This window comes from Pelophylax lessonae (genome assembly GCF_965119305.1).
Source record: "Pelophylax lessonae genome assembly, chromosome: 4".
Taxonomy (NCBI): domain Eukaryota; kingdom Metazoa; phylum Chordata; class Amphibia; order Anura; family Ranidae; genus Pelophylax; species Pelophylax lessonae.
The window spans coordinates 573,644,084-573,659,760 of NC_138771.1; the positions used below are offsets into that span (position 1 = coordinate 573,644,084).

At 42.7% G+C, this 15,677-nt stretch overlaps 1 protein-coding gene across 1 annotated transcript in view; it reads right to left on the minus strand.

Annotated features, from left to right (window-relative positions):
• The window catches only part of ADAM9 (ADAM metallopeptidase domain 9), a gene marked incomplete at its 5' end in the record, with an annotated part of 144,878 nt that overhangs the window by 46,528 nt on the left and 82,673 nt on the right, over nt 1-15,677 (minus strand). Inside the window, 4 exons of the mRNA XM_082253704.1 lie at nt 457-593; nt 3,870-3,951; nt 6,764-6,933; nt 9,627-9,698. Coding sequence (XP_082109830.1) covers nt 457-593; nt 3,870-3,951; nt 6,764-6,933; nt 9,627-9,698 — 461 coding nt within the window. The remainder of the gene's footprint in view (nt 1-456; nt 594-3,869; nt 3,952-6,763; nt 6,934-9,626; nt 9,699-15,677) is intronic.

The following is a 15,677-nucleotide window of genomic DNA, read 5'->3' on the forward strand; positions in this document are numbered from 1 at the left end:
CAGCTGTGGTCCGTCAGGAAGTCACAGCAGACTCCTGTATTTAGGATTTCAGCACCGGAGACCTGCAGTAAGTAGAACCGGCTGCAGGGAGACAGTGCTGGATTCCAGACACTTGTAAGTACCTGATTTTTTTAAAAGCATCAGCTACAGTGTTTGTACTGAAGTTCCTCTTCAAAACTAATTAAGGCGCTGTTGGATGGATTAAAAAAAAAAAAAGAAAAGAAAAACATGCTAAAAAATGACCTCATCAGACTTCTGCTGCTCTTTCACCAGCCAAACACAGGTTGAGGATGAGTAGGTAACTTAGCTATATTGCCTAATTGCAGTAAAGGCAAGTGGGATCACCAGCCTTGCTTTACTCTTAGCTGTTTCCCTAGAGTATAACTCTAACAGTAATTTTATTTGTAGCAGAGAGCTAAGCTCCGTTAGGATACCATGAGAAAACTGAACCCTTACGTGGCCCCGGAGTTCATGATACAACCCGATGGTGTAGGACAGGAACAGCCTCGGCCATCATCATGATTCATTCCCAGGTTGTGTCCCAGTTCATGAGCAACAATAGAAGAAAATGATTGCACATTCTGATGTGGAAACTGTAAAAGAATACAGAAGGGAGATAAATGCATCAATCTACACAGACACATCTACGAAGTTCAACCAACTTATAAAAAAAACTGCAGATGATTCAGAAGGGAAAACCACCAGTGGATCCAATCTGCACCAACATCAAGGCAACAGAAACTCCTGCTGACCCCCACTGGCAACTTCCTGGATCAACATTCTACAATGTGTACTAATTAGTATAAAAATAATTATACATTATACTAATGATATAATAATTGTTAATAATATTAACAATAGTCACTTAAAGTGGGTATAGAAAAAAATCACCCCCCCCCCTTTAAAATAATCACATTATGTTGCTTTGCAGCCTGAAATGAAGACAGACATAGCTTGTGTTTTATCCAGCTGTATTTACTCAACTTATAACATACAAGTGAAAGATAGAACACTGACACATCAGAGAAAACTAAAAACAATTCAAAAACAGAATCACTGAGTTGGAAAAAGGATCGCCCCCTCCTAAAAATGACCTGTAAAGCAGGGCTTGACAAATTTGCCTGAAATCTAGGAGCCAGCTAAAAAAGTTAGGAGCCAGTTTTTTTTTTTTTTTTTACTAACAACCAAGCTTTATTTTTAAAAAAAATAACTGATACTAAATTTACACATAAAGACAACTCTGTCTGTTTCCATCTGATCCGATCCATGGGATGGATAGAAAATAGAACCACCATTCGTCTGTTTTTGGCGGACAGGATCAGATGGCGGCAGATTACCGCTCCATAGAGGAGACTGAAGGGTCCGATCAGGTCTGCCTGAAAAACTGACAGGTGCACCTGATCAGACAGCCCGTGTGAAAGGGGCCTTCGGCTGTGTGGCTGTGGCGTGGCAGGGAGATGATGAAAAGTAATTTTTTTTTTTAAATAATTAAAAAAAAAAGAAAAATTATTATTATTATTTTTTTTAAATAATTTAAAAAATAAATAAATAATAATAGCCACACTCCCTGTCCACTTACCTTTAAGCAAAGGTAAGTTGACAGGGAGATGAAGCCTGCAAAAACTTCTGTCTCATCTCCTCTTGGGCATTGAGAACTGGCAGGGGAAACAGAGCCATTAGTGACTACTTGTCAAACTCCCGGGCACCACAAGAGGGTGCCAGTTGGAAGCGTCTCTCCCTGCAGAAGGCCGAAAAGCCGCAGCCTCAATTATCGGATGGCGCAAAAGGGACAGGACACCTCCTGCAGTGCATCCCAGGTGCCAGGTCACTAATTCTAGTCGCCAATGCGACCTGGCGTCCGGGGTTTGTCGAGCCCTGCTGTAAGGTGTAGCGAATGACCTTTTCAAAAGCACACAAAGCCATTTAACGTTCAAATGAGATCAGCTGTGGTCATTTTGATTAGCTCAGCATAAAAATAACTTTCCTGGAGCTTGTCGTTCACTGGTAGTGCAACTGTAGCAAACAATCAACTATGGGTGGCAAGGCACTGTCAAAAGATCTCTGGGATAAAGTTGTGGACAGAGACAAAAAGATTTCAAAGGCTTTATCAATGCCTAGAAGCACAGTGAAGTATATTATTAAGAAGTGGAAGGTATTTGGTACAACTCAGACTCTCCCTGGATCAGGACATCACTCCAAGCTGGATGAAAGAGCCAGGAGGAAACTGGTCAGAGAGGCTACCAAGAGGCCTACAGCAACTCTGAGGCAGTTGCAGGAATTTATGACAAAGAGTGGTCATTGTGTGCATGTGACAATAATATCACAAATTCTCCACAAATGTGGCTTGCATCGGAGGGTTCCAAGAAAAAAGCCACTCCTCAAGAAAGGTCACATGCAGTCAGACTGTGCTTTGCTAAAACGCACCTTTTCGGAGAATAAAATCAATTTATTTGGCCTCAACACCAAACGTTATGTCTGGCAGAAATCCAAACAGCTCACATCCAAATAACACCATTCCTACAGTAAATCACGGAGGTGGTAATATTCTGGTATGGGAGTGTTTCTCTGCAGCAGGGACTGGAGCACTTGTCAGGATAGAGGGAAAAATGGATGGGGCAAAATACCATCAACCTATTGAGGAAAATCTGCTGCCCTCTGCCAAAAAAGTTGTCATGGGAAGAAGGTTTACCTTCCAACATGACAATGACCCAAAGCACACAGCAAAAATGACCACAGAGTGGTTGAAGGAAAAAAAGGTGAATGTCCTTGCACGGCCCAGTCAGAGCTCAGACTTAAACCCCCATTGAAAATCTGTGGAATGACTTGAAGAACTGCAGCTCAAGTTCAGTCACCATTAAATGTAACTGAACTTCAGCAGTTCTTAAAAAAAAAAAAAAAAAAAAAAAAGAGTGGGCAAATATTGCAAATCCTAAATGTGCAAAACTTAGTAGAGACATAGCCCAACAGACTAAAGGCTGTATTTTAAAGCAAAAGGTGGTTTAACAAAATACTAACACAAGGGGCTGATCCTTTTTCCAACTCAGAGATTCTGTTTTTAATATTTTTTTCTGACATGTTGAGTCTCCATGTTTAAAAGAACTGAAATCCAATGAATGAAAGGGGTGGGTATGGACCAGTATGGCTGGGGAAGAATTGGCTAGATGATGCTGGATATTCTCCAGGCAGGAAATGGGGCAGACTTGCTACAGATTCTAAATGCACACTTTGAGAAGCTTCCAGTATGCGGTGAAATCAGAGTAACTTCAGTACAGGAGAGGAGCCTGTACAGCAGTGTAAAGCCCCGTAAACACGCAACGATTATCGGCCGACGATCGTCCGTCTTTTGTCCAGAGTTGTGTTTTGTTGGTTGGAATGTGCCTAGACTGCACACTAATTTTCTCGCCCAACAAAATTCTACTTCAGAAGTGATGTCATGTTCTGGTTTGCTTTCTCTGTGTTTTTTCTTCTCTGAGCATGCCCAGACTTGCTCATCAGATTTTTCCCTGTCGAAATCTGTACTGACAAATGAAAAATCGGCCGTTGTGTTGACGGCCAACCAAAAATTTTATAGTCTGCACACCAGATTTTTTTCGGCCGAAAAGTCGGAGTTGGTTGTCGGAAGCATCATACTAACAAGCCGAAAATCGGCAGATCGGTTGTCGGACGAAAATTCCCTGCCGATTTTCGATGCGTGTGTACGGGGCTTAAGACAGAAGGAAAGGCTGCAGCTTAGCTTTAATGACTTTGTACTAAGAATTTGTTAGTGACTAAATGTTCATAGCCGATCTTTAGTTCTTACCCATCTCTACAGTACCATACTTTAACAACCAAAGGAACATTTTTATATTGCTAAACCACATAGCACATACCACATTAATGCCACCGGCGTGGCTCCTGGAACACACAGTGCCTACAAAAGCCATGCCTGCAGTGCCTCCGAATCCCTTCTTCCTGCAACAAAACAGAGATATTAGAATTTTACTGCTCCAGGAAAAAAAAAAAAAACAAGGCAGTCCTGCAAGAAAAGAAAAAATTCCCCTTACCCCTTGCCCCCCACCTGAAGCTGCGTAAGCCCCAAACCGCACTGCACCATTCATGCGTAATGGGAATTGTAGATTTAGTGACTGAAAATACCATATCTCCCTGATTTCAAGGGACTGTCCCTGATTTGGAAAAAAGTCCCTCTTTCTTCCTCATTTTGGTCTGATCTATACAGTTGTATATAAAATGTACTATTTATCCTTTCAAAATGTGTTTCCCAGTGCTAAATCTTTTATCCTATTTCTACATTTCTGCATTGGTTAAAAAAAGGCACTTGTGGGTTTAACTAATCATTTTTATTAGTTTTTTTGTATATTTTTCCTTTAAGCGGGCATGACAGGGGGTGTGTCCTGTGCCTACATACTTTTGCTAGTACATGTCCCTCGTTCCCATCTCAGAAAGTTGGGAGGTATGCAATACATGTGCACTGCTCATACTCTCTTCCTGGAAATAGAAGTAATCTAGGTGCATGGGGGGGGGGGGGGAGCGTAGAGAGGAAATACAGAGAAAAAGATTTTACTTTACAAATCTAGACATAATTTGATAAACATTAAACAGGACTGGGTATAGTTTTAACAGGTATTGTTTAGTAGCACTAACTTCCTCCTCAGTAATTTTTGCACCACCCCCATGAACCTGTAGATGGCGCTGTTATAACGTCCTAAATAGGCTTTGTTTGCAGTAATAGCCTTATATACTTTTTCGCAAAGGGGAAACATCTCCCCAGCTGGACACAGATGGCAAAAAAAAAAGGTTTAATTATGTGATCCGCATATGAAAGATCATTGTTTTTCGTGAGCCCCATTTATGGTATGATAATTTATCTTAAAGGGAGAGGATCATTTATATTTTAACACCTTAATGCAGCGCAATACAGTTTGTAATACTACAAAGAAAGAAAAAAAAAAAGTTTGGCCTTATATATACTTTAACTCTTCCTTCGGTTGCACTGGGCACCCAGGACAGTCCACATTACTGACACACATCAGTCTTTTTGGTAAACACAGGCTATAGAACAGAATAAGTCAGATACAGCACGCTGTCATGCATTGTGCGTACATTGCGGCCTCTGTATACACTAGGGATCGACCGATTATCGGCAAGGCCGATATATCAAGGGCCAATATTGACTTTTGTCGATATATCTGTATCGGGCCCGGAACTGGCCAATATTGCCAATATTCCAAATATTGCTCATTTGAGGGTAAAATTATGTCACATAGCATAATTCCGTTTACAAATGTTTTTTCATAAAAAATATATTTTTTATTTTGAAAAATTAAAAAAGTGTGTATATAAATACAAAAACGAGGCAAAAAACAAAAACAAAACACATAATCTTTAAAAACAATTGTTGCTGATAATATAAGAATCAGTATATATGGAAACCCATACAACCACCTAGTTGAAACTCCAAAACATCTATATGATGCACAAGCAAAGACCACGACCACCCAAAAAGAGCCTAACAATGATGAACATGGAGAGCAGCAAGCTCCAACGGTGGCGGTGGGCCCGCCAGACCACAACGTTGGAACAACCACAACGCTCTCCACACGTCTCGTGCCGAGGCGCGCCTCCCCCGGAGAACATCGCCACATGGGAAACCCTCAAGCAATCACAAAGTGAAGACATTGATTGCAGGGTACACAAAGGAATCCCACACACAACAGCAGTTGCCAATCACCGCAGCAGAAGGTCAGCATAGGCCCAAGGTCCAGGACCAAAAACGTGGAGGTGGGGGGATATTTAGGATATAAAAGTAGACCAGGCCATAAGGAGAGAAATTAAATTACAATATACAAAATACAAATGTTATTGAATATGCCACTCACATATGTACAAATTAAAGATATAAGCAATGAAGTGATGTCATGACATCACTTCTGAGTACTGGCGCAAGATTTAAAAAAATGACAGCATTCAAAACAGCCAAACTTGGTGTTTTGAATGCTTTTAAGTGCAGAGGAGGGGTTTGGGGTCCTTTAGACCCCCAGATCCCTCTACAAGAGTACCTGTCAAGTGATAAAAATAGTTTTTTTTTTTTAAATATACGAAAATATCGGCCAATACCGATATGCATTCGCCAAAATATGGAAAAAGCGTGGAAGGGATGATGTTGATGACGGTGAGGAGGAAGGTCTATGTGGACAGCTTTACCCCGGATCCCTGCGTTCTTAGATGTGCCTCTTAATCATCAACCATGTGAGTTGCTAACTGTTGTACCTTCATTAAATGTAACCATATTGCTACACTTAGAGGCTGTGTGAAGGAGGTATATAAATCACATCCTATATAAATCATTTATCACTGATGCTAGCGCTGCTTAAATTTGGTTTTTAATATTTCTCCTAAGATTTGCTTAGTGTTGCAGCTGCTGCATACCATTCATGCACTTTATGTATATATAGTAATTTTTATTATTTATTCATTTTTATTGACTCACATATCTAGCTGATCTATCAGTGCGGGGTTTAAATTAGTTTTTTCACACATAAATCACAACACCTACCTGTACACAACTCTGAATCCTCCTCCTATATATATGGCTTTCACCATTGTATTGATCTGTATACCTGGAGTTCAGAATTATTGTCCACTATTAGCCATGATTTTCTCCCGACCTTCTTGAAGCACCGATGTACATTCCATTTCAATGTGCTAGCACTAAATAAAGGAAAGCCTTCTGTTTTGCTGATCCAGAAATACAAAGGTTACTTACAGAATAAACTGAGCGCTGTCATGTCGGCGGAGGGGTACAAGATTCTGCTCACGCCAGGTCACAAAACGCCCCAGGACATCTCCGGCCGAGCCTTCAATACTGATGTGATTCACCCTCGTCCAGATATCCAACCCAACCAGGACAATTCGGATATTCAGCATGCTGTACATCTAAAGAACATTGGAGAGACCTTGGTCATCACCCAGAAGGGACAAGACATGTCAGGGCCAAGGACTCATCAGATCTGACACCTTCACTACAAATGACTGCTGCAACTGAATTAGCTTTTCTCTTAAAGCTGAAGCTTAGTTACAAAATAAAAATAAAAACACTTTTTTCTCTACAGCTTTAGTAACATTTCCTAACTTTAATGAAGTATGCCACTTAGATAAAGGTAAGCCTGTGGATGTGGTGTATCTGGACTTTGCAAAAGCCTTTGACACCGTTCCCCACAAACGCTTACTGTTCAAACTAAGGAATGTAGGTATGGACCATAAGGTGAGTACCTGGACAGAGAACTGGCTCCAGGGGAGAGTACAGAGGGTGATGATTAATGGGGAGTACTCGGATTGGGCGGGAGTGGAAAGTGGGGTCCCCCAGGGTTCTGTCCTGGGACCAATCCTGTTTAATTTATTTATAAATGATCTAGAGGAGGGGATATCTAGTACAATCTCAGTATTTGCAGATGATACTAAATTAGGCATGCCAATATCTTCTATGCAGGATGTGGAAATCTTGCAAGCAGACCTGAACAAAATAACGGGGTGGGCAACTACATGGGAGATGAGATTTAATGTAGAAAAATGTAAAGTAATGCACTTGGGGGCCAGAAACCAGAAAGCAAGCTACTCACTAGGGGGGGAACCTCTGGGTGAGTCTAAGATGGAAAAGGACCTGGGGGTACTGGTAGACAACAGGCTTGGAAGTGGCATGCAATGCCAAGCCGCCGCAAGCAAAGCCAACAGAATACTGGGTTGTATAAAAAAGGGGATTCACTCCAGAAATAAAGAGATTATTCTTCCACTCTACAAGACTCTGGTCCGGCCACATCTGGAGTATGCTGTCCAGTTCTGGGCACCGGTCCTCAGGAAGGATGTGCTGGAACTGGAGAAAGTCCAGAGAAGGGCAACAAAAATAGTTAGGGGAATGGAGGACATCAGCTATGAGGAAAGACTACAAGCACTGAACCTATTCTCTCTGGAGAAGAGACGATTGAGGGGGGATATGATATCAATGTACAAATACTGTACTGGCGACCCTAGCATAAGGAACAAACTATTCAGAGAAAGGAGATACAATAAGACACGTGGCCACTCACTAAAACTTGAGAAAAGGCGGTTTAACCTTAAAGTGCGTAAGGGGTTCTTCACTGTAAGAGCGGTAAGGATATGGAATTCTCTTCCGCAAGCAGTCGTATCAGCAGGGAGCATTGATAGTTTCAAAAAACTATTGGATGGACACCTTAAAGACCACAACATACAGGGGTATACAATGTACGGTTAAAAGCAAACACACACACACACATCATAGGTTGAACTGGATGAACTTGTGTCTTTTTTCAGCCTCACTAACTATGTAACTATGTAACAATGTGCAGGCTTCTGGAGGCTATAGAAATCTTCACTGTAGATATTACGAAAGCCTTGTCCTCTTCCTGGTGCTGAACTTCCAGGGATGTGAGGGTTGCCATCTTCGGGTGTCCGGCTCAGCTGCACTAAAGATGAAAGAACTTCTCTCAATGGAGGAGTGGGCAAGAGAGGGTGTGCCCTCGTTGGATCATCTTTAGTGCAGCTGAGCCTGGGAACCCAAAGCAATTAACTCCCACAGTGCTGAAGTTCAGCAGCAGGAAGAGGACAGGGCAGTCCTGCAGTGAAGATTTTTACAGAATCCAGCAGCCTTCACATCAGGGGACATTCTTCATTACAGGTAAGTCATATAATTACCCCCCCCCCCATGCAGTTTTTTTGCAGGCTCTAGTGGGTGGAGCTGTTGGGTCCCTCAGGCAATTGTACATCACAATGATGATATCAATGGTACTTTTGCAAGGTAATATTTGGGTTTAAAAAGGCATTTGGGGCACAGAAAGGGAGTGTTTATCATATATGGCTATTGGGGCTCATATTATTAAATTTGTGCGTGTGTGCGCAGAGTTTACCTTTACTATATTTGATGTAATTTTCACATTTTACGTTGCTTGCATTTTCATGTTTGTTATTGTGATAAACACAGAAATGTATAAAGCCAGCCATAGATGGTTCGAATCTCAGCCGGTTTAGCAGGAACCAGCCGGGATATGAACCATGTACGGACAGGCTGAATGTACCCAGGATGATCAATTGATCAACTTCGGTACAACCAGCCTGCCAGATATTACATGCGATTATTGCTAGTGGCTGCTATAGCCGCTATCAATCGCTGTGTTCTCACAGCGTGGACGGCTTCCCCTGCCGGGAGAACACAATGGCTCGGCAGGAGGGATTCCCCTGTCATCACTGTCTGTGTTGATGGGGGAATCAAGCGATTTTCTTTCCTGCAATCTAAGGTTGCAGGAAAGAAAATCAATCCACCTATGACCGGCCTAAGACTCTAGAGACAGAGTAGGTTAGCCACCACAATGACCTTACTGCCAAGGTAAAATATCAACCACACAGGGAGAGCATTGTTTTCAGTGGGTTGGCGGACTCGGACTTGCATTGCAAGGAAGCACAGTAAAGCACAACCACTGCATAGCAATGAAAAGCAGGAAGGAGAGCCTGCATATGTAATGAGCAAATATAGGTATACATACACTTACAAATGACACATAGAAACCAGGTTTTTAAACATGGCAAAGGTACAAAAGTCCCTTTTTGCTGGTACTTACACTGTCAAGATAGTTGGCCAACTGCACCATCTCAACCCTCACTGCTGAAGCATTCTGTCCCAGCATATCGTACTGTAAAAGAAACACATACCAAGGTTGCTATAAATAAATAAATGCAAACACTAAAAGTCCAATTGAAGTTTCACTTTAAAGGCTCTTTCACACGGTCCGCATTCCGTTGCGGACCGTGCTCTGCTCAGCGGGGATCGATCCGCCGATCCCCGCTGAGCCGGCGGATGACAGCTCCGTCTCCGCACTGGGTGCGGAGAGGGAGGTGTCAGAGCCCTGCGGCTCTCTATGGGGAATCGGATGAGAGCGGACCGCCTGTCTGCTCTCATCCGATCCCATCCGATCCCCAGGACGGATGGAAAATAGGGTTTCCATCCGTCCGGATTTCACTGACGGGATCGGATGCGGATGGCAGCGGGTGTCAGCGGACATGTCACCACCGACATCCGCTGCTCCATAGGGCTGAATGGGGCATCCAATCAGATCCGCCTAAAAAACTGACAGGCGGATCTGATCGGAACGCCCGTGTGAAAGAGCCCTAAATCAGCTAAATACATTCCAAATGTATCAAAAGTACAGTAAAACCTTGGATTGCGAGCATAAGTAGTTTTGAAAACATGCTTGTAATCCAAAGCGCTCTTATTTCAAAGTGAGTTTCCCCATAAAACATAATGGAAACTCAGATGATTCCTTCCACAACCATTTATTTGTAAATCATTCAATTTATAGTCCATATAAAAAGATTATAGCAGTGTGAAAGGTTGTGTAACCATAAAATGTCCATCCACAAATGGCGCCTTCACAAGGGGATTAGAAGCAAAATACAGCAGGAGCTACAGAGTATAAAAGAGGCGCCTCTTAAGGCTCCATGTACACGGGACGTTGTTAAAAGTCCCTTTGAATGCTGGAATTTTAAGGACGTTTGAAACGTCCGTTCGGTCGCGTTTGTACCCGCGTTTAGCGGGCGTTTGCGTTTAGAACCGTTCCTAGAGGTCAAAAAAATGATTCCCCTTTAAAATGGAAAAACGCAAACGCGGGTCATCGCGTTCGGTCGCGTTTTTGCGTTTGAAACGCCGGGAAACACACGTTCGAAAGCAAATAATTGCTTTCTAAAAAAAGTCCCTGAACGCAACTGCCTGCAAATGACTGTAAACGACCTGGTGTACATGGACAGATAAGATAAAATGTAGATGGGTTCAGGGGCTTCTAAAAAAACCGCCCAACTGCTCCTAAAAGGCCATTTCCAGCGTCCCGTGTACATGGAGCCTAAGTGTAGCAATATGGTTACATTTAGCAATTCACATGGTTGATGATTAAAAGAGACACATCTACAGGCATCCGGGGTAAAGCTGTCCTTATTGACCATCTTCCGAAACCTGCCAGCTGTCACCGCTGTCAGTCTGCAGTCGTGACCGGGAAGACTACCCTGCAGTAGAGCGATCTGAAAGCGAGGCTTGAAGCGCTAGTGGTGCGCAGCGTGGAAAGGATGACGTTGATGGCGGTGAGGAGGATGGTCTATGCGTACAGCTTTACCCCGGATGCCTGCATACTTAGATGTGCCTCTTTTATCATCAACTATGTGAGTTTCTAAATGTTGTACCTTCAGTAAAGCGTAACTCCACTTTTGTTGAGAAAAAGTCTCCTCTGGGTGATCGCTGTACATTGCAGGGATTTTTACAAACTTTGTTGAAGATTCCTACCTTTTGTTATTCTGAAGAAATTCCTGTTTGTTCCTCTGTGCTGAGTGGGTCCAATAGGAGTGGGTCAATAATTATCTGTCAGCTGTGGCAGCTGCAGGGCTCTAATGAGAAAAGCTGCTGGGCCTGCATCCCTTTAGATGTGTTCCTATTGGGATTATCTCACCAAAAATTACATTTTTGTTTCAGGGGATGCCTGAAATCTGACTTCTATCTTAGTGCAGACTTCTGGGAAAATCAGTGAGCCAATCACACAAGCAGGAAATGATGTTTCTGGGGTGTGGTCAGTACACATTCTGTGTACAGAACACCTCCAGGTTGCCATATTGCATTGCATTTTCAGAAAATTACAACAGCTGCAGATTGAAAAGGAAAGGTCATTTTTATTAACATTCAATTAGAATATGATTTGTGTCGCAATTGTATACGCTATATTGTTTTTTCTTTATTTGCCCCACGAAAGTGGAGTTACCCTTTAAATGTAACCATATTGCTACACTGAGAGGCGTCTCTCTTCTCTTTTATACTCAGTTGTGATGTGACGTTACTTGTATATGAAGACATTGCTTGTTTATTAACCACTTAAGCCCCGGAAAACTTTACCCCCTTCCTGACCAGGGCCTATTTTGCGATTCGGCACTGTGTGACTTTAACGGACAATTGCGCGGTTGTGCGACGCTGTAACTAAACGAATTTGACGTCCTTTTTTTTTCCACAAACAGAGCTTTCATTTGGTGGTATTTGATCACCTGTGCGATTTTTTGATCATGCGCTATAAACAAAAAAAGAGCGTCAATTTTGCAAAAATAACAATATTTTTCACATTTTTTTTTATATGAAATTCCCCCCAAAAAAATGTAAAAATCAAAATTTTTTAACAATTTAGGGCAATTTTTTTCTGCTACATATGTTTGGTAAAAAAAACGCAAAAAGCGTATTTTTATTGGTTTGCGCAAAAGTTATTGTGTTTACTAAGGGAAATGTTTTTGTTGTTTTTTTTTTTAACGCGTAGTGACGGCGATCTGCGTTTTTTTTTGCGGGAATGCGACATTGCGGCGGACAGATCGGACCATTGACTGACATTTTTGACACTTTTGGGGTTACCAGTGACATTACTACAGTAATCAGTGCTATACATATTCACTGTTACTGTAAAATGACACTGGCAGTGAAGGGGTTAACTTTTTTTGAGAGGGAGGGGTTAAGTGTGTCCCTAGGGGCGTGATTCTAACTGTGATTGGCTGTGGCTTGAGGTGTAAGAACAGTGATCAACAGTCCTACATAGTAGAACCGTATGATCACTATTCTTACACAGGGGAGAATGACAGGTCGGCTTTGTTTACATTAGCCGCCTGCCTTTCTCCCGGTGTAACGGACGATCGCGAGTGCCTGGCGGACATCGGGGTCCGCCGGGCACACGCGCGGGGGGGCCGTGACCGAGTGGGAGCGCGCATCCGGCGGCGCGCGCTCGCTCCCCAGAGCCTCACAGGCTAGTGACGGGCACATGCGCGCGGGGGGGGGGTCTCCGTGACAGAGCGGGAGCGCGCATTCGGCGGCGCGCGCTCCCCAGAGCCTCACAGGCTAGTGACGTACCGATACGTCACTTTGCCTGTGAGGGGCTGACCGCTGCAGTATATGTACTTGCGGCGGTCGGCAAGTGGTTAAGTCAAAGTTTATAAAAATATTTTGCTGGTCTTGCAAAAAACGCTCTCAAACCAAGTTACTCTCAATCCAAGGTTATACTGTAGTTTAAAATCGTAATTTTCTTTAGAAAGCAGTCCCGGTCTGAGTAGAAAAGCCTGTGCCCTGACAGCATGCTGAAGAGGAGGACCCTTGTATGGAAGCAGTGGTCCCTCTGCAGTTCCTCCTGTATGCCTCCCTGCTGAACCAGAGATAGAACCCTGCAATCAGTAAAGCGCCTGCTGATTGGTGAGCTCTAGCTCTGACTTTTCAGGGGGTGTCTGTCCTGTGTAGAGAGATGACTGCTTCCACACACCGACTAAGGATCTTTCTCTACAGCATGCTGGCAGAGGACTGGCTTTTGTACTCAAGCTGTGGTAACTTTCTACAAACAGCAAATCCTAAGAATGCACATCTTTCATTTTTGACACGCATGAAATGTATTTAACAGGCAAAAAATCCTTCTGATCCTCAAAGGGAACCTTGATCAATATTCTAAAACAAATCTTTTTTAGCTAATGTGCATTTAGAAACCTATCCAGATCCTTTTTTTTTTTTTAGCAATTAACTGAGCCAGCTAGAACCAGCTCCAGGGAAGGACAATTAAACCTTTACACAGCTCTTACTGTAAAGAACACTTTCCACATGCTTTGTTTTGTAACAGCTTTTTGTCCAGTTACAAAGTGTTCTTGTGTTTTTCATGGTGACCTTAAAGTGTGAACTTAAAGCGGAGCTCCAGCCCCCCCCCCCCCCCCCCACCAAAACAAATGGAGCTTCCCCTTTTGGGTGGAGCTCTGCTTTAAAGTATAACTAAAGGCAAACTTATTTTTTAGTTTTGGATAGAGGGGCGAGGGATTAGAACCCCTGTCAGTTTGTATTGCTGTCTGTGCCCCCCATTAGGTAGAGTTATCCTCTCTCTATTAGCCCTGTTTAGCATTATCATTGAAAGTGAAAGTAAAAGAAAACCACAAATATTGGGTTGTCCCCAGAAATATAATAGAGGGGAAATCTTCCTATGGGGACACTAGTTCTGGTGAGCTGGGGCTTCCCAAGGAATTTCCTTAATTTCCAGGGATTTCCTCTCACTTCCTGTTTGGCTATGGGACAGGAAGTGAAGGGAAATCTATGCAATATGACGCAGACAGTGAAAACTAATCTGACAGGAGTTCTAACCCTCCCTTACTCTATCCATAATGAAAAAAAAAAACGTTTTGCTAACAGTTCACCTTTAAAGCATATTTCCACTTCTGCAGCCAAATTGGTAAAACGGCTACTTTATATTTGTTACATGTTCTCATTCACCTATCATAATTTCATAAAAAGTTTATACAAAAATTGCTGCTTACCATTTTAAAACATTTTCTGTATGGTTTATGAGGGGGCTGGGGAGTTAAGGTTTGCATTAATTAATATTGTCTGAACTGTGCTGGCAGATCTCATTATCAGTTGTAGCCTAGATCTGAACACCGTCTGCCCTAACAAAGGGTTAAAGATTTAGAAGCTGGGCTTCTCCACTGTGTTAAAGGAAACTCAGCCAACCCATATCCTTTCTACGGGACAGACTCGATCTGAGCTTGCTGAGAAATGCTTGCAGTCTGCCATAACATCTCAACTTTTTTTTTTTTTCTTTCTTTTTAAGAATGCCGTGTGAATGGGATTACATAACTAATGTATAAAATAGACTGCGTGAAGATGGAATCCCAGTCAGCGGTGACAGCCTGCCACCGGAGGGATCCGTTGTATAGGTAGGTCGTCATTCTGACATTAACCTGCAGGGGGACCAGTTTTTTTTTTTTTTTTTTTTACTATCACTTTACCATTTTAGAGTGAAAGGAAACAGACTTTGGCTTTAAAATCAGCAACTTTCTGCTGAGTTCACCATGTGGACCATTTATGTATTCATACAAGGACACCAAAATCACAGGATTGGTAAAACCAAAAAAAAAGGAAAGTGCCATTTTTGCCTATAACAATTACTCTGGTCCCAGCTATTATTTAATAAAACATTTTTGTTATTTCAAACTCTGGATTCTAAATACCATAACTACATAGAAGAAAAGTATACGGAGGCTGGCTGTGGATGTTAGAATGCCCCCTACTGGGACATTGGGTCCTGACAGCAGGACCTGAAGCTGTCAGAATACGCTGATCAGCAGCTGCAGCTGACTGGCTGCAACCCTTGATAAACAAGTTTGCCAACTTATCCGTTTGACAGAAGTCAATCAAACGATTGAATTATGTTGAACAGGGACGGCCACACACCAATCAAAATTTGGCCGGTCCCTACAGACCCAGTTGGATTGTGGTCTGTCTATGGCCAGCTTAGCACAGAAAATGCTCAGACTGAAGCACATGTGCACATTTTTATGATGGGGCCTGTGAAGGGAGGACTTGAAGGGGGACAGGCAGAGTATTCGCTAATTACAAAGCTAGGAGTAGAAGTGTAAACTAATCACAGCAGAATGACAATGTTTGGATAGTCAGCTCCTCGGTGTGGACGCTGTGTGCGCAGATAGCAGGGTGAGGAGTGTGGGCGGAGGTCCCGATTAAGGGTGGAAACAATCAGGGGAATTCTTAGTAATGAGACAATAACAGATGTGCAGATTACATCACATTAGAGTTCAGATACAGGAACACAAAGACAGCAAAAACCATTAACCATTAA